Genomic DNA, 21,621 nt, shown 5'->3' with positions numbered 1-21,621 from the left:
TATCACTGGATTCAAAGGACATGGAAAATTAAGTTCTTAAAGAATGATCTGTTCTTTGGTAGTAACAGGTTGGGAAGTCCTGCTCTTTTTGTCTGCACTCAAATAATCACGTACTACTTCTTTCACCATATTGTGGCAAGCAAGGAACCGCCGCGTGTTTGAGGGGGAACTGGCTGTGGCAAGCTTTGGTGAAATAATACAAGAGAGCAGAGTGATGATCCACATGATTGGAGGCAAACAAGCTTTAGAGGACTGGTCTAGAACAATACATGACATCTTGTAATAAGTAAAGCCTAGGAGTAGTTGTGGTCTCTATGTCAAGCAAAAAACTTGTAGTCCTTTGACCCTCAAGGCTCCGTCCGAGCTCGAGGTTGGTGTATATTCTGATGTTATTAATACTATCCACTCACAATTGTGAGTTTTGCGGGAAAAAAAAAAAAGTTTCGGTTTGGGTTTTTTTTTTTCGAGCAGTGTCAATGCGTAGCTGAGGCGCACTTTCCCCCCAACACTATACCAAAGTTGCTTGCGCCGGGGCTGCTCCTCCCCTCGCACACAGCTACCAATAAAGCGCGTGCTCGGCTAGGGTTAACGCTCTGGTGCTGCAAGCGCTCCTCCTGGGTAAGAGGTCTTATCTTGAACTGGCATCTTCTTATCACCTACGGACGTTAGTTCGTGCAATCAATTGCTGGTTTGCTAAGCTGCCTGATAGCAGTTCAGGAATTGTTTCGTGCATTTTACTAGAATGATCTCTCTCTCTCTCTCTCTCTCCCTCTCTCATACACACACACCCCCACACCCACACACGCAAAGGATCTCTCTCTCTCTCTCTCTCTCTCTCTCTCTCACACACACACACACACACACACACACACACCCATCCACCCGCTTACATCACCCCGGGGTTTGATTCTAACTTTTTTATTTGCAATTTTATATGGGGCTCATTTTGACCTCGGCAAATAGTTCTCGGTCCAAGATAGTTACGAAAAGGTTGCACTTTCTTCTACCGGTAGTTTACAGTTACTACATTGCAAGTTTTTGAGGTGACAGGTCTACTCTAACTTCAGATAGATCATAGAAGTTCGAGCTGTCTATACGTGACCCAGATGCCCATCACAATCTGGAAGCTGATTGACTGGGTTGAGTCACAAGTGTCAAGCCTTTCTTAGCTCTTGAAGAAGAATTAAGCATTAAATTGTGAATTAATCAGACTCTTAAATCCTTGTAGATCTGGTTCAGGGCCCACGAGCTTAATAAATTTTCAGTTACATGCACTGGCCAGTGGCCATCCAACTGTGTGGGCTGTAAAACATGTTCCTGTGCTTTAGAATATAACACTTTTTTTAACGCTTTACATGCAGCCACAGATTGCAATGGAACAATTAGAGCTACTTTTACTTCAGTTTTTACGACCAGACAATGAAGCCCGGAAGCAGGCTGAAGAGCAAATCAAGCGTCTTGCAAAGGACCCTATGATTGTTTCAGCTTTACTTCATCATATGCGTGTCGCACCAGCTGGCAATGTTCGGCAGCTTGCAGCTGTTTTACTGCGGAAGAAGATTGTGGGTCATTGGATGAAGCTTACCCCTCAAGTCCGCCAGTCTGTAAAATCGACCCTTCTAGAGAGCATCACTGTTGAACATAGGTGCCTTCCTTTTCTGCATGTTGTCTATTAACAGGAGAAAAGCGATGAAAGTATATCATAGCGTCAGTTTTCTCTGTAGTTTATCTCTAGTGTAATCAGTTGTCTCTGATGTGGATTATACGGGCCAGTAGCTTTGCTTTCTAAATTTAATGGAGCTCGTTTATGACACTAATTGTAGCATTAGCCTTGTGTTGAAAGGTGTCGGTAAAATCAAACTCTTCGTCGTATCCTTTGTGCAAAGCTTTGCAGTAGTCATGTTAGATTATGCACCTTGTGTGAACTGGGCTTATTGGACAATTTTCTCAAATAACAAAACATGTAAAGAAACAAACATCTTAAGGCTTTTATGAATATGGAGACACTGAGAGAGAGAGAGAGAGAGAGAGAGAGAGAGAGATTTCAATGAGTGTCCTCTATCTAGGTCGTGTAGAGGCTGAATTTGATATGTAGGATTGAATAGATACATCTTTGATTACATTCCACTGTTGGTATTGTTCCGTAGAACCCACTAAACTGTCAGCAGAAAAGCTCTCATGATTTCTGAGAACTCTAATTACAATGATTAACTGATCCACTAACTTATAAAGCTACATGAGAAAAATCTCTATCTTGGTTTCCAAGAGGCGAATTGTTATGTCCAAGTCACCCAAGTCTAGGTACACCTTCTTGTCCATTGGTGGTTCCAATATCTCCGAGCAGCCGATTAGGGAGTGAGGCTATTTTGTTGTTGTGGATCTTGACGTACCTGAGGTAGACATACCTTCTCGGCGGTAGGAGCTACGTGTTGTGGCCACCCGGTAGGTTGGCATGAGGCAGGACCCTGTTCCTAAGGTTCCCGGAGTCTCTAGTGATCTGTAGTTTTCCCTTTATATGCCCGGTTTTATTATCAGTTCACTGATGTGGCATATTTGTTAGGGAGCTTTCAAGTTTCCAATATTTGTGGGGACTGGGGATGTGAGTAGAGCGTTTCTCGGGACCCCCACCCACAATTGCACCTCCAAAACAATCCGCTTCATGAGAGAAACTCGATCATATAACGAGGAAAGTTGATCCCAAATCTCCTTCACGTCCTTCATCAATCGGATGTGACGGATGACAGATGGTGATTGTTGAGGATAATAAATGATCGAATTCGAGCATTGACACACTCCCGTAGCTTCGCTCTTGTTGGATCCCTTGGCTTCCGAAAGTTGCTGTTAACAAAAGCCTCCAAGATTGTAAGAGTCAAAGACCACCATCATGATCGCTTGTCAAATGGCATAGTTGTTGCCATTCAATTGCTGATCCGAGGGCAAGGTAAGAAGGGTAGGTATCTTGACTGGATACTCATGTGAGCCAGAGTAGAACTAGACCCATCTCCCCACTCGTGAGTTGTCGCTCCATCATGAACTACCTCTTCTCGTACTTCTTCATCTTGGACCGAGTTCAAGTCAGAACCATCATCCCTTGACATCGTTGATGCACATTTGGGCATGTGAAGATTCATCCTTCAAATCAGTCCACAACAGCTTAGAATCTGCCCCAAGAGGGTGGACAACAACAGAAACCAACAAAACGCCTCTTTTCGTTATACCATGTCAAAGGTGTAGCGGAAAAGGTAAATCGGATGATCAATTCTGCTACTGCGAGCAATTATCTGCTTGAGACGGAGCGGCCATTAGATCTTGAATCTATCGCGACAAACCTCCTTCTGTCATCACGGGGACGTAACAACTGTTAACTATGTCACGAGGATGTGGCAACTGCTAACGATAGGTGTTGGTTTCTTTCCAATGATTTTTGTTTAATTTTTGAGACCCTCTTTTTGAAGTTGCAAATGGTTGGACATTGTGTGGCCAATGTGAACGGTAGTTTCATCCGCAGACGGGAAGTTGGTCGGCACTGGAACTCGTAAAGTAAAAGAATGTCTAGGCTCAGTTCGAGATCATGTAGGTCCCCCCGTCGCACTTAGCAAGTTGGTGGATACTAGGAAGTGATCTCAATAAAGGCACAAAGCCAAGGTGGGAACACCAACAGAAAGTATATGACAATTGGGCCACAATGCACTTTTGGACGCGGTTCCAATGAGGATAGATGGTTAGATGACCACAGGGACCCCAACGGAATCATTTCCTAAAATTTAGGGAACTACTATTATGGGCCGTGAAATGTGTTCGCGTCATTACCTTCGGTATGACCAGGGGAAATTTTATTACTCTGCCGCAAAGTCAACTGATGCACCAGTTGAGAGATTTTTAAGCAGGAAACCCAATGCAGGGAAATTGCATGTATGAGTGCCAAATGACACTTTTTGGTCAATTTATCAAGTCTGGGAGAACAGAACTCGTAATTGACTTTTTGGAGCAGTTTTGGAGGTTGATAACTCTGATTTTCAGCCATTTCTCTTCATTTTTGAGCTTCCCATGACCTTACCTAGGACCAAGGAGCTCATTTTCAGCTTTGGAAGGCATCAGATGCGTGTTTACAGGGCTGTTTTGTTGCGTTTTCAGCGATGCGTAGGTTTTGGCAGCCATGGAAATCTTCCTCTTTTTGCATCTATTTGTTCACAGATGCATTATAGGTCAAGTGCAGAAGAGGGAGCGCTCGATTTATGCTGAGGGGATGCTTCATTGAGAACCTGTCACAGGTTAAGAGCTATGGAGTGCTTTCTTTCCATCCCATGTATAGTGTGGTGCTAGGAGTGATGCCCTGCACGCTACACACTGCTCTCTCTCTCTCTCCCCTACGTGCAGTTATGTGATGCCCCACAAGAGGGTTCTTCATTTGACTGACGTATAGTTGTTTGGGTTCATGCTTTTGTGCTGAGGCAAGAGCCTCCTTGAGCAGGAACAGGGGTAGCTAGCTGCTACTCCAAAGCAGGCACCGGTGAGGGTCATAACCTCATCGTACACGTGCAAATTCAGCGTTGTGTATGCGCAGAAAATTGACTGTTTTTCAACCATACGGACGCTAGAACGCTTGGGAATCGTGCCCCAATGGCAAAGGACAGTTAGGGGACTGTTTAGGATTGAAAACATGCCAAAAACCAATAAATACAGCGTGCTGAATTTACTGTTCCAGTGGAAGAGAGTTCCAGCAGGGGAATTGATTTCGTGCAAGTTTTGGGGCTGTTATGCTACCAAAATTTGGCCAAATCAAGTAGTATCTAGTGGGATACAGGTAAAGGATTCCCAGGACTCTACTTTGTAATTTACCCTCTCAAAGTATAGAGAAATACCGAAAGGGGCGCCGATTTTGGGGCCTACAGGTTGTCGGCGCCTGCTCGGAGCATTCTAGCTTTCGAGCCGTGTGTGATGAAGTGTTAATTCCCGTAGCAAGTTCTCTTTGCAAAATGCTCTCTGTGTGTGTGTCTAAAGTAAAGTAAAGAATTTTGGGTGAAAGCCAACGCCTACCGCCCCACGGGCCGGTTTCAAGGTTCCATTGCCGGGATATCAATCACTTTTTCCTCAAGAAGTGAGCCTTAGTTGTTTTGGGTAAAGACACAGAGTATAGGAACGCGGGATTATACTATGGCCGACAAAGGGAAGGGCATTATGGAAGAGGGTTCCTCTTCACAGGACCGACAAGAAATTCAGCATGTTCGCCCTGCCTAAAACTGGACAAATTAGGGCTGATTTTCTGCTGCGTTTTTAGGGTTTGCAAGCATGAACCAAGATGAGATAGGGAGAGGTCTCACGGTGGTAGATTGGCCACTAGATCTCCTGCGGGAGTGATGTGGGTCTGCCAGGTGACACTCTGCTTGCCGATTCTCTGAGACGATTGCTTGGATTCTATGACGCATTGGTAAATCATCTTGAAATTTGAGCTTGCTTGGTCGTGGGTGGTACGTCACAGTGTGTGGAATTATGCTCGTTTGCAGAGGCAAGAGCCTCTTGCACAGGTAAAAAGTTAAAGGACAGGTTGCAAAATGCTATTTGGTGAAGTTCAAGAACCATCCAGTGGCATCACCTATGGATGCAAAGTGGATGGAAGAGCATGAATTGTCAGTCACCAAATGTATTGCAGCTTTACCTTGAGGCCTTTGGGTTACAGCCTATGTATGCCCCAACCCAATGTGTGCAAAGGAGGGGTAATGATAGAGCTAGCACATCAAATGTACTCATGGATTTGTTTATTCTTATTAAACTTGAGAAAAATCTGTAAACCTCTATAAGCTATCCCACTTTTATCGGGTTGAAATTCCTCTACCCCGGTATTTGGGTGCTCTGCATAGGTGGATGGGGAGATAATGCTCCCCTTCCTATGCTGTTATTTTGAATCCGATCCCTTCCGGGGGAAATGACGTAATTCTCACCAAGCGAAGCCAGATGAGCTACAAGAGCGCCCAAGTGCCTTCCCCCCCGGGGGGGTCAACTTCACCTAAAAGGGGTTGGGAGGTGCAAACGGGAGACACCACCAACCTCAACGGACGCCACCTGTGAGCTGATGCCCTTCCAAGCGGGTATGGCATTTCCTAGGGGAAAACCATTGGGTTTCAACTTTCAAAGGCAGTTTAGTGAGGTGAGCGATAAGTTACCTAGAGGAGACAACTCCAAAGGGAAGACCGAAGCAAGTCCCGCAGTACCTGGGTCTCTGAACAGAGGTACTTGGTCGCTGTCACGCCCAAATCCAGGTGGCGAAGTGGGTCTCTCAAGGGATTAGTCATGGCCCTAAGAGTGTAGATAATTCTGAACTCTCGTAGTCCAGAGGAAACTAGTGACAAAAGCGTCTGCCTTTGGTTTTTGGGTGCATAGTCATGGTCGTTCTTCTTATATACTTTTTTGGTGTATTGAGGGGAGTGGCTGGGCGTGCCCTACCCGACTCCGAAAACAAAACAAAAAACTCTACTCTAACCCGATTTTGGGAACATAACCACAACAGAAGTCTCCACGAACAGAAATCCCAAGTACTCGATGACTTTCCACACACTTTAGAGCACTTTACAAAACTTGGCGAGGAACTACAACACGTTGAATTCCATGTTTTCTGCTCCGATTCGTGTGCCGATCACTTCTGTGAATAGCCCTCGAGCTCTCGCACCTATAGGGTCACTTGCCCCTTGAATTAGACGAGATTCCTCGCGGGAAATCTCTCTAAATTGTTCTATACCGTCACCCAATGCTTTCTTGAGGCTCCCCTGGCAAATAAACGATCTGAACGCTTCCACTAACCCTCAGTAAGCTATCCATGGCTGTAATTGCAGGTTTTTGACCCAATTTCGCCAGCATAACAGGCCGAAATTCCTGTAGGTCAAATGTATACGTCAGGATACTTTCCATTGCGGTATAAAAGCTTTCCCGTGAGTTGCAGGTCAATTTCAGCATGCTGTAATTCTTTGTTTTGACAATGTTTAAGCATCCCACGGCTTTCCCAAGGCTCCCTTGGCAATGTCCTGCAGTTTAGGTGCGAAACCCTAAACCTGCAGAAAAACACAGCAGGCTGTAATTTTTTTGTTTTGGATCGTTTTGGGCGGAGAGAACATGTCTACGCGTGTGTAAGACGCTCCCGCACATAATGGGATAGTTCCCTTGTAAATGGGATGAGTTTTCACACGAGAAAACTCTCCGTTTTCGCATTCCTTCGTGATGGAACTATGCGTACTTGAAGGGTATTAGCAATTAGCTAATCCGATTCCTATACAGAAGGCTCTTGCCTTAGCAAATGCGCATAAAACCCCCCAGGACTGTCCATGGTCATCTCAGAAGCCCAACTAGAGGGGCATTACCATATGTGCAAAGGGGACAGAGAGATGCGTGAGAGCAAATCGTCGCGCTCTGAGAAGCCCAAGTAGAGGGGCATTACCATATGTGCAAAGGGGAGAGAGAAATGCGCAAGAGGAAGGGAGAAGGCAAGCTTTCTATTAAAGCTGTGATCACCTGCACCCACTACTCACACACACACACACACACACACACACTGTAGCACTTAATGAGCAAAACAGCCTCCTCTCTCAATTTGGGGGCCCCTTCCAACGGATGAGTCTGGCAATTCTGCTTGGAGCCGCCATGTGTCCCTTATGCCTCTTTTGAGTTGATTTCCTAGTACCCACCAACTTACAAGTGTCGCGAGGAGCCTAAATGACTTTGAACTGAGCCTAGACACCCTTTTACTGCTCGGATTCTAGTGCCGATTGGCACAACCATCTCGTGGCGACTTGCCCTTCCCGACTGCGGGTGAAACTCTCGGCCGTCGGTCGTTTCACATTGGCCACACAATGTTCGACCATTTGTGACTTTAAAAAGAAGGTCCCAAAAATTAAATAAAAATCATCAGAAAGAAACCAACAACTAAGGTTGGCAGTTGCCACGTCCTCGTGACAATTACAACACGTTGAAATTGACCTGCAGCTCAGTGGAAAGCTTCCTAACCGCAAGAGAAAGTGTCCTTGACGTCCTGCAGAGGGTTTTGCACCGTTATGTTGGCGAAATTGTGTCAAAACTCGCACTTACAGCCATGGACAGCCTGGTGAGAGATAGGTGAAAGTGTTCGGGTTGTCTATTTGCAATAACAATAAAGAAATACCGAAAGGGGCGCCAGTCTTTGGGACCAACAAGTGTCGGCGTTTGCTTGGTAGCGCTCTAGCTTCCAAGCTGTGTGTGTTTGAAGTGTCAATTTCCATTATAGGTTTTTATTTGTAGAGTTTCTCTGTGTCCTAAAGTCTAAAGTAAAGTTTCGGGTGAAAGCCAAAGTCTACGGCCCTACGGGCTAGTTTCATGGTTCCATCACCGAGACAGAATCACTTTTTCCTCAAGAAGTGAGCCGCTATTGGTTTTTATTGAAGACAACAGAGTGTAGGAACGCGGGATTACACTATGGCCGACAAAGGGAAAGGCATTATGGAAGAGGGTTCCTCTTCGCAAGACAGGCATGCAATTCCTACAGTGTTTTACTAGTGCATGGCTTTATGATTGGACAACTTGAAGATGATGCGTTCAGGACTTAGTTGGTTGCCATTGTGAATGTGTTTTCTCAACTGGTGGAGAACCCAAGGTTTATGGAGTTTTTGCAAGCGTCACCTGTGCCATAGTAGGCAAGGCAACTCACACAGCCAGTAGAGCCCGATGAGGCTCAAGCCCAGGTACTTCATGCGTCCCAGCAGGATAGGGAGCATTGAGGCACTCACACGTTGCGGAGTCACGGGCTCCAAGATAGGTTCCTTCCATCCATGAACTGGTGGGTAGGACGCCAATTCCACAGGTTTTGCCAGTTCAGCCCGCCACCTTTCAGAGTCCACATGTTGACTTAAATGGACAGGGAACCAGTTTCCACGCAATGCATCAGGTTTTTCCACCACCTACGGTACAACTTGGGTATTTTGGGGGTGGATCTGTGTTCCAAAGTATGGCTGGTTATGCGCCTGGAAACAAGCAATATATGCCAGGAATAGTCTTTGGGGGTATGCAAGGCATGATGCCAAACCCCATGGATGGTAATATACACAGGGCAATTTTGGCATGGCTAGTTTTCTGGACAGCAGCCAGATATGGCACTAACGATGCATAATGTGAATGACCAACGAATGCCGATGACCCCTACGACAATGTCCATGTTGCAGACAATTCCCTATGACAATTTGGGGGCATTGGAAAAGCCAAAAGCCTACAAAGAAGGTGGTGCAGCTGTAAAGTTTAGCACTTTCAGCGGCTTTGAGGATAAGGCAAAGGCTCTTACTTTCCTCAAGCAGTTTGATGCAGCTTATCCAGGATGTCTCTAAGGTCAGGAAAGCTGCCACTTTCTTGAAAGACAATGCGCTTACATGGTGGACGACATTGTTGATGCAAGGACAGGCACCCGCCGCATGGGTATACTTCAAGCAAATGTTTGCATTTGCATGGTTATCAAATGAATTTGAAGCCGATGTCATGACGGATTGGCACTAACTCACTGTGGCTACTTGCAAGAGCCTACAGGAGTACAATCGGAGGTTTTGTAAAGCGTTGCTCTCAGTAACCTCCTACAGGTTTGTGCCATTGACAGAGCAGAATGAGAAGTATTGTTGTGGCTACCTAAAGGGCTTCGAGACTACTCTACAAAGAACAAAGTGGCTACCCTCACTTGAAAGGGGGGGGGGGGGGGGGGGGGGGGGGGGCAGCAAAAGAGAAATTCAGTAAGAAGCCCTTTGTGAAGACTGCTCTCGAAGCGTCACAGGGGTCAGAAAAGGTGAACAAGGATAAGGACTCAGTCTGGACTTTTGGAGTGCAGGCAAAAAAAAAGAAAAGGAAGCCTTTTGTGCGTAAGTTGCTGGAGGAAAAGGTCTTGATGACTGAGAATAAATGCTTTATATGCGAGCCGCCTGGTCACTTTGCTACAGATTGTCCACAAAGGAAAAGACCAGCTGTCTCAAATGATAAAGAGGACAAGAAAGGGAAGAAGCCCAAGCCCATTGTAGGTTTAGTGCCACGCATGGTGGGTGACAGGCCTAGCACGGATGCCAGCGAGTTATGTAGAGCATGGGGTAAAGTCAGTGTTCAGACGACACTTATTTTCTTTGATCTAGGGGCCAAAGCGAACTTTATCTCACCAAAGTTAGCTATGAAGCTGGGCATCAAAGCTGAAAAGATGGGGTACACGGCAGAGGCAGGGTTGGCATGTCCTGGCCACTCAAAGTGTGTTACTCCCATCATTGGAAAGCTGTGTCTGCATATTCAGTCGTATGTGGACATTTAAGAGTTCTATATCATGCCATTGGAAGGGTGCGATGCGCTATTGGGAATTCTGTGGATGTTCGAAACACATGGCGTGTTGAAGGTCTTTGACAAAAAGATCACCCTTCAGCATAGGGGCAATACTCATATGAGTTTTGGATGCAAAGCTCAAAGGGGAGTCTATTCCTATTGTATCTACTTCGGCTATCACTTTTGTAATTAAGAATCATCTTTCTGCGTACTTGATTTTTGCACGTGATGTTTCAGATAGTTATTAGTCAAATTTATCTGTGTTAGATAAAGAAAGGTCACCATTTTTGTGAGAGTTTAACGACTGTTTTCTTGATTCATTACCGTCACAATTGCCGTCGGAGAGGCATGAGGACCATGCGATAGATTTGGTGCCAGGGTGTAACCCACCAAACAGACCTCCCTACAAGTTTAGTGTGGCTCAACAGAAAGAGATTATGGGCTAGGTTGAGGAGCTTTTAGAGAAGGGGCCGATTCAACCTAGTTCTTCACCTTTTTGCTCCCCAGTGCAGAAGAAGGATGGCTCTTGGCGCATGTGTATTGACTACCTTGCGTTGAATAAGAATACCATCAAGAACAGGTTTCCAATCCCAAGGATTGATGATATACTTGACCGTTTAGAGGGTGCTGCAATTTTCAGCAAGATAGACCTTGAGAGTGGGTACCATCAGATTCGTATAACAGTATAAGGCCAAGACCGCGTTTAGGACGACATTTGGTCTCTATGAGTTTTTAGTGATGCGATTTGGTCTTACAAATGCTCCTGCTATGTTCAATAGGATGATAGACCAGATTTTCCGCTCACATCAAAAGTTTGTTGGCACATTCTTTGATGACATGATAGTCTATTCGAAGAATGAAGAGGAGCATAGGCGTCACTTGACCATTGTGTTCGAAGAGTTACGCAGTCACAAGTTACTTGTCAATCCTAAGAAAAGTGAATTCTTCTTGTAAGAGATCCACTTTCTTGGCCATATAGTGTGAAAGGATGGTGTCCGAATGGACCCGCAAAGGTTGAAGCTATTAAGAGATGACCATACTTAAAGATTGTGCACGATGTCGTAAGCTTCTTGGGATTGTGCTCATACTATAGAAGGTTTATCAGGAATTTTGCAGAGATAGCTTCACCTCTTCACTCTTTGCAAAAGAAAAAGGTCACTTTCAGATGGACCCAAAAAGAGATTTCAGCTTTGAGTCTCTTAAAGGAAAAGTTGACTTCAGATCTCGTGATTGTTTTACTTGATCTTAGGAAGTCATTTGTGGTCCAATGTGACGTGTGTGGCAATAGCATCGGAGCAGTGCTAATGCAAGATGGTCGGGTAGTAGCTTATGTGAGCAGAATCTTGCAAAGGCCAGAAAAGACTATACAAATCTACGAGAAAGAGTTATTGGCTGTGATTCATGCGCTCTCTAGCTGGAAGCACTACCTAATAGGTGTTGATTTTGTTGTCCAGGCTAATCATCAAACCTTGCGATACTTCTTGACATAGTCAAAGCTATCCGAAAAGCATACGCGATGGGCAAACATTCTTTCTATGTTCCACTTCCATATTATGCATGTGGAAGGCAAGGAGAATGTTGTGGTTGATGCGTTATCAAGGAAGCCACAAATTGCAGTTGTGTCAATTCCTGATCATCATGAGCTCGATGACATGAAGGAACAATATGCTAATATGAAGATTCCACAAGGATCTTTGAACAATTGCAAGATGGGCAACGTTATGAGCACTATCTCCTTAGAGACGGTTTTATTTGCAGACTTTGTGTGACTAGGCTATTGAGACATAAGGTCATGGTAGAAAGTCATGTCCCACTGTATGCAAGGCATCGTGGAATTGATGCGACAGTGAAAGCGGTAGAGACATTCTTTTATTGGCCTACTTTGAGGAGAGATGTGGATGCTTTTCTGCGAGCATGCTGATTTGCTAAAAGGTCAAGTTTGACAAGCAAAAGCACCAGGGTTATTACACCCACTACCGATTCCGGATGAGCCATGGGAAAGCATTGCTATGGATTTTATTCTCGATCTTCCAAGAACGCCGACAGGAAATGATGATATATGGATCATTATTTGCAGGTTCAGCAAGCAAGCCCATTTTATTCCTGTCAGGAAGAAGATAAAATCTGACCAGATGGACGGTTGTTCATGTACAATGTGTTTAAGTACCATGGTATGCCACAATCGATTGTCAGTGATCGTGATCCTCACATGACAAGTTTGTTTTGGAGAGGATTGTTTGAGAACATGGGCATTACGCTCAAGTTCTCGTCTTCGTTTCAACCACAAACTGATGGACAGTCAGAAGAGGCTAATTCTATTGTTTGGGATTTACTGAAATGTTATGTGTCAGATAATAAGGGCAAGTGGAAACAATATTGCGTATGCGTACAACAATACGATGCATTCGTCCCCAAAGGCAAGGCACCTTTTGAGATTGTTGAAGGTTGTTGAGAACATGGGTGAAATGTATAAAAAGATTAAGCTTGCCTTGGAGAAGACTCAGGCAAAGCAGAAAAGGGTTGCTGATCGTCACCGTCGTGACTTACTGTTTTCACCCGGTGATTTGGTAGTTTTACGGTTTGAAAAGGTAAAGTTAAAGAAGATGAAGGGCAAGGAAAGGTTGTTTCCGAAGCCCAGCATGCGTTACTATTGGCCTTTTCAAGTGCTTGATAAGATCAACGATGTTGCTTATAGGTTGAAATTTCCTAACACTTGCGTTTCACGTGAGTCTTCTAAGACCCTTTGTGGGTGATGTGCCAGAAGATATGTCACAGGAAGATCAGCCAGAGTCGATGAACTTGATGAGATCTTGGTACTTGAGCAGATTTTGGCACATAAAGAAAGAAAAGTTAAGGGACAGGTTGCAAGACGTTATTTGGTGAAGTTCAAGAACTATCCACCTATGGATGCAAAGTGGTTGGCATGTATATATGGCATGCAATCAAGGACCTTTGCAATTTCAAAAGGGGGGTATGTCACGTGGACGTGGCAACTGCTAATTATTGTCACAAGGCCATGGCAACTACTAACCTTAGTTGTTGGTTTCTTTTTGATGTTTTCTTTTAATTTTTTGGGACCGTCTTTTTGAAGTCACAAATGTCCGGATATTGTGTGGCCAGTGTGAAACAGCCGACGGCCGAGAGTTTCACCCCCAGTTGGGAAGGGCAGGTTGCCACGAGATGGTCGGGCAAGTCAACACTGGAATTTGAGCAGTAAAAGGGTGTTTAGGCTGAGTTCAAAGTCATTTAGGCCCCCTGGCTACTCTTATAAGTCGGTGGGTACTAGGAATTAACTCTAAAGAGGCAAATTGGACACATGGCGGCTCTGCAACAATTTGCCAGAGCCATCAGCTGGAGGGGACGCCCATTTTTGAGAGGGGTTGATTTTGCACTTCAGTGTGACTACAGTGTGTGTGTGAGTAGTGGGTGCAGGTGATCATAGCTTTAGTGGAAAGCTTGCCTTCTCCCTTGCTCTATGTAGCGCGACGATTTGCTCTCGCGCATCTCTCTGTCCCCTTGGCACATATGGTAATGCCCCACTAGTTGGGCTCCTCAGATGACCATGTACAATTCTGGGGGTTTGATGCGCGTTTGCCAAGGCAAGAGCTCTCGCGCATCTCTCTCTCCCCTTGGCACATATGGTAATGCCCCACTAGTTGGGCTCCTCAGATGACCATGTACAAGTTTGGGGGTTTTATGCGCGTTTGCCAAGGCAAGAGCCTTCTGTACAGGAACCGGACTAGCTAATTGCTAATCCCCCACGGGTACGCACAGTTTCATCGCGAAGGATTGCGAAAACGGAGAGTTTTCTCGTCCGTTTCAAAGAGGAACTGTCCCATTATGTGCGGGAACACCATAGACATGCGTAGACATGTTCGCTCCGCCCAAAACGATTCAAAACAGAAAATTACAGCCTGCTATGTTTTTCTGTAAGTTTAGGGTTTCGCACCTAAATTGCAGGGGGAGCCTCGCGAAAGCCTCGAGATGCTTAAACAGGGCTTTGGGCACTTGACAGTGTTAAAACAGGGAATTACAGCACGCTAAAATTGACCTGTAGTTCACTGGAAAGCTTCCTAACTGCAAGGGAAAGTGTCTTTGACGTGTACTTTTGACCTACAGAGGGTTTCGCGCCGTTATGTTGGTGAAATTAGGTCAAAAACTCGCAATTACAGCCATGGACAGCTTGGTGAGAGATAGCTGAAAATGTTCGGGTTGTCTATTTGCAATAACAATAAAGAAATACTGAAAGGGGCGCCAGTCTTTGGTGCCAACAAGTGTTAGCGTCTGCTTGGTAGTGCTCTAGCTTCCAAGCCGTGTGTGTTGGAAGTGCCAATCCCCGCTACAGGTTTTTATTTGCAGAGTTTCTCTGTGTCCTAAAGTCTAAAGTAAAGTTTCGGGTGAAAGCCAAAGTCTACCGCCCTAACGGGCCAGTTTCACCAAGCTTGCACACTTTGTGCACAGACATAAGATGAAAGCCTAGCTTCGGAACATAAAGTACCTGGAAGGTATGCAAACCTCCTGTTAGGTGCAACATAAGTGTTTACTGATTTAGCTCGGATCTAGTACTCCGCACACAAACACAAGGTTTACTTTACTTCACTTGAAAAGAGAAACTGAATCGAAGACAATGAACGAAAAGACGCAGAGAGAGAAAAGAGGGACGACACCGCATGTCGGGTCCCAACCACCCTCAAGGGCCCCCTTGCTCTGTTGCTAGAGTAAGTACTTTCTTTATTACTTGCACAAATGCTGATATAATGACTAAATGCGGAGATGCTAATGGGTACTTGATGTAGATGCTTGGTAGTGCTGGGATACCGAAGGGTATTGCGGGTACTTGGTACTGCGGGTACTTCTGTACTGTGCAAGAGAGAAATGCAACTATGATCAGCTTGGACATGCACGTCTTGCTAGAGGCTCATAAGGGTGCCAGGCTAGGTCCTATGCTAACTATGACTGATTTTCACGTGGTGCAAGTGTAGTGCACACGTGACGCCTCCTTTGCCACCGGGTATCAATTCCATAGATCCTCGCTGTGAATAGGAATTTCAGATTTATCCCCAATGAGGATGGTAGCACAGTGTCATCGCATGTTGGACAAAAGATCCTTCAAAGGTGTCGTGCCGTGAGGCACCACTATCAATCAAAGTCGACTTTCGAGGTGGTAAGCAAATAAGAAGCATGTTCGTTTCGAGGATGACTTTTCCTTCGTCTTCAGAGAGTTTCGATAGTTGGTCATCCACTAGTTACAAAGAGGACGAGAAAAGGCGGAAGAAGCGGTTAAAAAAGGCCAGAAAAGCAGATTTTTGAAAAAGCCTAGAAGGCATGGGAGGCCATCTAGTAGTTCAAAGGAGGAGAGCTCGTCCTCTTTCGACAATGAACAAATGGACAAGAAGATCAAAGAGTTCAAGGATGGGGGTCAAGCAATCGGGTTTGATACGTTTTTAGGCTACTAGGACACCCATTGGGCCCTTGAATTCCTACAACAGTTTGATGTCACCTTATCGGGAGGTTGTTTCGCGGAACGCTCCAAGGTGCGAAGGGCGGCATCTTACATGAAAGGAAATGCATAGACATGGTGGTCTACTCTGTTGTTATGTAGAGAAGCACCTAAGAAGTGGGAGAATTTTCACTTCTGCCTAGAGAATGGAAAAATATGAAGATGTCATCACGGCTTGACATTATCCGAGAATGATAAGAAAGACACGTTGGATGACTACTGCCATAGATTTTGGGATACCTAGTGTCCTTGTTTTTGGTGCGTCACTTGGAGGGACCAGATTGAGCGGTTTTGCTGTGGTTTGCCAAAAGAGATGCGACAGTATTGTCTGGAACAAAAGTGTGACTCCATTCAAATACTTATGGGACATGCCTAGCAAGGTTTTGGTATGCATGCCGACTCATTGACCTATCCTACGGACAAGCCAGTGTCCACCTGCCACAAAGTGATGACGTGGCATGTCTTTAAGGACTCTATTTTTCGATTGATGATCGTGTTTGCGGTCCTTTTACCCAACCATGAATAAAGAAACACATTGCAGGTATTTGAATTTGTATACCTTACACAATTCCTATCTTTGTCGTGAGTTTTGTGTGTGTGTGTGTGTGTGTGTGTGTGTGTGTGTGAGAGAGAGAGAGAGAGAGAGAGAGAGAGAGAGAGAGAGAGAGAGAGAGAGAGAGAGAGAGAGAGAGAGAGAGAGAGAGAGAGTTTTCCTTGTGATAAGCAACAGGTTGAATTCATATTTCATAGATTTGAGGTTATAATTATCTTTAAAAAGAGGGAGATAAAGTGACATTTTTGTGCCACCAAGAGAACTTCATATTTGAACGTTGGGGGTTAGGGTTAAAAGCCTAACCAATCCCATCCCAATTTATGGAACTTGTTCCAAGGGCCTAAAACCCTAAAAGTAAAGCAAAGAGCCTAAATTGTGTAAAATTCTTGACGTGGCGGGTTCTACGAACGTTCTGCGATTGGCGCTACCAACATGGCGGGCTGGAATTTTGCATTTTTTGAACATTCCAAGGGATGCGAGCTTTTGGGTACCAGATGCTGTTGGCTCTACGCTTTTCGTGTACTTGCTTTTGACAAGGCTAGGGGCCTTAATAAGGGTGTCAGGGCCTCTTCTCTAGGCAGTTTTTGCCGGGAGCATTGCCAGAGAGAGAACCCTCAGACCTCATATGTTTCAAAGCTTAATAATAAAGAAATATCGAGAAGGGGCGTTGGCTAGTGCATCTGGGCGCGGAACTCCAACGTGTCTTGTCGTCTCTCTCTCTATTCTCAGTTTTGTTGAGTTGCTTCTAGTTTCTCTCACGTGTGTTGCTTTAGATCTTCGGCTTGGAGTGTCCGAGTCTATTACAGTGGTATCAAAGCTAAAACAATTCTTCTTCTACGAAGGATCTGATCTCTTTTTCTGTAGCACACATGGATTTTGGCAGTGAATTCGACAAGGAGGAATTAGTTGACGCTACCCGCCTAAGTGAAGAAACTAATGAAGGCTCTAGTGGGAGTCGGACTTCTTTTGAGACTTCGAGAGAAGAGTACGGCCCTCTTGTGCCAAACGACATCGAGAAGATGGAAGCGCAACGGCAGCTCCAGGTTGACATCTGTGCCAATCAGATGCTCAAATACGCCAAGGACCTGCAATATGCAAATTTTTTGAAGAATCATCCACTTGACGAGATTCATTTGGGATGGAAGGTGGCCATTCACTCACCTCTCAAGTCGGAGAAATTTAAGGCGAGTGCAAACAAGCGACGATTGTACTTGCAAGATGAGTTTGATAGTGCCGTGGAGCAACAGGTCAACCAAGTTATGAAGTCCTCGAAGGGCTCTCAAAAGAAAACTCGCGGAGCGGATTATCTTGGCTACTCAAATCGCAATGTAAAGTGTGAGCTTTGTCCTAGAATATGAGTCAAGGAGTGAAGAGAAGGAATCATCCCACATGCAGTGGTACAAGGTTGTAGAGCTACTTAAAGCTCATATCATGAATGAATAAACACAAGTCTATTTTGCATTACATCTCCCTTGTTTATGGTGAGCTTGTGATGGCTTAGCAAATACTCAAGATCGTGTTTACGAGTCCAAGCTAATTAATCTTGGAACCTAATTCGCTTGAGTGATAATCTAGCCAACACACACTCACTTGTGTGCACGGTGTTTCTCTTTCATCCACCCTAGCTAGCACAATCCCATTCCCATCAAGTGGTATCATAGCCCGCTAGCACGATCCCATTTAGCCCGCCTGGCATTACCTCGCTCACACGCTCGCTGCCTCCATCCTTGACCGCCTGTCTCGGTGCCCAACCCTAGCTCAACCCCGTCTCAACCAACTCAAGCTCTCACAACTCAGGTCCTACCTGCCTCGGCGTCATCGAGTGGACCCAAAACTTGGCTTTCTCGTGGTCTAACTCGTCGATGGCCTGCATCATCACCCTTGGCTATTGCATTCATCAACGGGCTGCTTTATTTAGCCTTTTTTTTTAAAAATTGAAAATTTTAAAAACTTACTTGGCTTGGAACACATTTCCACGAGGCACTGACTTCAAAAGAGCCACAGATAGCCCCTAAAGAAACCCTTCTACAAGAAGGTTTCAGATGGTGTGGTGGTATCCAAGGATTGCTCCTGCATTCAAAAGGCTCACAAGTTCAGAAGAAACCCCCATCAAACTTGAGAACTTTAAATAAAGCTACTTAAAGGTAACTTCAAGCCGAGGTCTCAGAAGCTTCAAAGAAGAAAATAAAGGCTTCCATAACATCATACTTCAAGGATTTCAGAAAGCAAAAAAAGAAAAAAGAGGAGCTTTGTCACAAATTGCTGACGTATCAAGCCACTGAAGAACGGAGCCAACCTGCACATCTTGGCCGAGAAACCAAAACCCTAAGAAGAAGAAGAAGAAGAAGTTTTACAGACTTACAAAGTCTTGACGAGTGGCCTATTTTTAAAGAAGAGTTCCCACCAACTTACGGGACCCTGTCCGATGAGACCCAAGTGACATAAAGGCATTAAAATATAAAGCAAAAACACACTCAGAATACTTTGCACATAAAAATATGACGACGTGGCACCTGTACGGACATTTCGCAATTCGCGACGGATTTTTAGGGAAATCTCGAAATTTTAGAAAAGTGTTTTTTTGGGGTCAGCTTTTTATATTTGATGCTTTTAGGCCTTGGGCCTTTAAATATGAGCCTTGGGGGCCCTTTGACACTTTTCAGTGTGCAGATTGCAGAGGAGGTGCTCCCCGGCTGTTTATTACTTTGCAAATCAGTAATAATAAAGAAATACCGAAAGGGGTGCCAACGTTTGGGGCCAGTGCTCTCTGTGGGTGGAACTTCGCCACTCCCCGTCTTGTGTCGTGCATTTCTTTCAGTTCAGTTGTTATCTGAAATGCTTAAAGTTGTTTAGTTTGTTCTTTTCTACTAGCACGTGGTGCTCGTCTTGTGACAGTGGTATCAGAGCATCAGGCGTGTGCTTTTCTGAAAGCATACTGATCCTACAAAAGAGCAGACAGAGCAAATCGGCGCTTCCAGAGGCCACTCCTACCCTTACTTCATCGCGTATCGGACGCGCTCCTGTCTTCACCGCTTATCTCTTACAGGGCATAAGCCATAAAGATCACTTACAAGAGAAGGATCCAAGGTTTGTTTCGAGCTGCTACTTTTTCTTAGATACAATGCCATGCAATGGTGTAAGTCTATAGCTACCAAGCCGCACACTCTAAGGACTTGACAAGCTTTCAAGAATTTTTTTGCCTAGTTATATGGTTTCTGACATCTTCCTTCGGAGTGACTTTTGGCAGAGTGGGGTATCCTGAAATGCTTGCCATGGAAACCCTAGTAGATTATAACTTGAAATTTCTCGACATCTCTCAATAGGTGTCTCTTTTCGAGCTAAAAACTTTGGAGGTCCAGTGTGATTGCCAGGTCTTGGGACTACCATCACTGCCACAGGAACATTGGTTGTCGAGGCTTGTTTCGACTATTCAAGACTTTGTGGATCATGCTCCGGTCTGCTACGACCTTATGAAAGGAACCTAACCCTAATTTTTGGTGGAGGTTTCAGGATGGAAAGTTGATCGACTTTTCGAGCTCGATTGATGTCGAGATTGCTTTTTAAGTTTGATATCTGTTTGAGAACTTGTTTGGTGATCCTGTTTGAAATTTGTTTGAAATAGATGGCATCTGTTTTGAACTTGTCTTGGTGCCGATTTGAAGTGACTCCGGTTTTAATACTGGTTTCAATGATTGGTGATTTTTACTCCCTGGTGGAGTTTGAGAAATGCTGTTTTGGTAATGTTTTGAAACTCGGAACTACGTAGGCGGGATGTCTGGGGAGCGTTTTGTTGTATACTCGCGGCCCGGACGTGGATGGTTATGCAGGAAGAGTATTGAGAAGTCTGAGCAGTGGTTACTCTCAGCACCTCCAAACGACGCAGGCTGTGGTCTAGGGGGCGTTTGGTTGTAAAAGGCCTCTATATCTCCCGGCCCGGACCTTTTTAGGTTATGCGGGAGGAGTGATGAGGGAGTCGTTGATATCTCCCGGCCCGGACCTTTAGGTTATGCGGAAGTAGTGTTCATCGGCGACTTAATGTTTCTATGTCTTGTAACATGCATATGTGAGCATTTGTATTGCATTGTGATGTGCCAACCACTGAATATTCCTAATTGGATGAGATTGCCTGGGTATGTATTTTTTAGTACATCAAGACACCCGTGGAAGATCAATGCGATGGCTAATTTTACTACAATGAAATATCGAGAGTTTCAATCTGGACAAAAGGAGAAGCCAATTCCTTGATCAAAAGAGCCGAAAGGAGAAGCCAACTCCTTAACAAAAAGAGCAAACTGATTGTCCCTTGGAATGTCCCTCGGAAATTTTTGAGCTAACTTGAGTTGTTTTGCAGATATGCTATAATCGCGTACAATTACTTCCTTTCAAGAAGGGGGGATGTCACAAATTGCTGACGTGTCAAGCCACTAAAGAACGGAGCCAAGTTCCAACCTGCACATCCTAGCTGAGAAACCAAAACCCTAAGAAGAACCAACAAAAGAAGAAGAAGAAGTTTTACAGACTTACAAAGTCTTGAGAAGTGGCCTATTTTTAAAGAAGAGTTTTCACCAACTTACGGGGCCCTGTCCGATGAGGCCCAAGTGACATAAAGGCTTAAAAAATAAAGCAAAAACACTCTCAGAATACTTTGCACATCAAAATATGACGACGTGGCACTTGTATGGACGTTTCGCAATTCGCGGTGGATTTTTAGGGAAATCCCGAAATTTTAGAAAAGTGTTTTTTTCATAGTTACCAGGAACGGGAAACCGGAACGGGAACGGGGAACGGGAACGCGGAACAAAATGCCATTCCCTGTTACGGGTACTCACGTTTGAAACACGGAACGGGGATTCGGAACGGGAACTTGGAATGGGAACGGGGAACGGAGACCTGAAAACGGCCATTCCCTGTTACTATGGAACTTTTTTTGGGGTTAGCTTTTCATATTCGATGCTTTTAGGCTTTGGGCCTTTAAATATGAGCCTTGGGGACCCTCTCTGGTACTTTTCAGTGCGTAGATTGTAGAGGAGGTGCTTCGCTCCCTTGCTGTTGTACTTGGCAAAGCAATAATAACAATGAGATACCGAAAGGGACGCCAACGTTTGGGGCCAGTGCTCTCTTGGGATGGAACTTCGCCACTCTGTGTCTCGTGTCGTGCATCTCTTTCAGTTTAGTTGTTATTTGAAGTGCTTAAAGTTGTTCAGTCTGTTCTTTTCTATTGGCACGTGGTGCCCGCCTTGTGACAAGCTTCAAGATTTTAAAGGTTTTT

General features: G+C 44.9%; 1 protein-coding gene across 3 annotated transcripts in view; it reads left to right on the top strand.

Moving 5' to 3' along the window:
* Positions 1 to 460: 460 nt before the first annotated feature.
* The window catches only part of LOC147445060 (ARM repeat superfamily protein), a 178,671-nt gene continuing 157,510 nt past the window's right edge, over positions 461 to 21,621 (top strand). For all 3 annotated transcript variants that reach the window (XR_015190076.1, XR_015190077.1, XM_086527548.1), the window contains exons 1-2: positions 461 to 618; positions 1,362 to 1,645. Coding sequence is in view for 1 of the 3 variants with exons in the window: in XM_086527548.1 (XP_086383674.1) it covers positions 1,374 to 1,645 (272 nt within the window). In the remaining 2 variants the exon portion in view is untranslated. The remainder of the gene's footprint in view (positions 619 to 1,361; positions 1,646 to 21,621) is intronic.

This window comes from Adiantum capillus-veneris, chromosome 13 (assembly GCF_014529385.1).
Source record: "Adiantum capillus-veneris isolate H3 chromosome 13, ASM1452938v2, whole genome shotgun sequence".
Taxonomy (NCBI): Eukaryota; Viridiplantae; Streptophyta; class Polypodiopsida; order Polypodiales; family Pteridaceae; genus Adiantum; species Adiantum capillus-veneris.
This window is presented reverse-complemented; position numbering and strand designations above follow the sequence as displayed.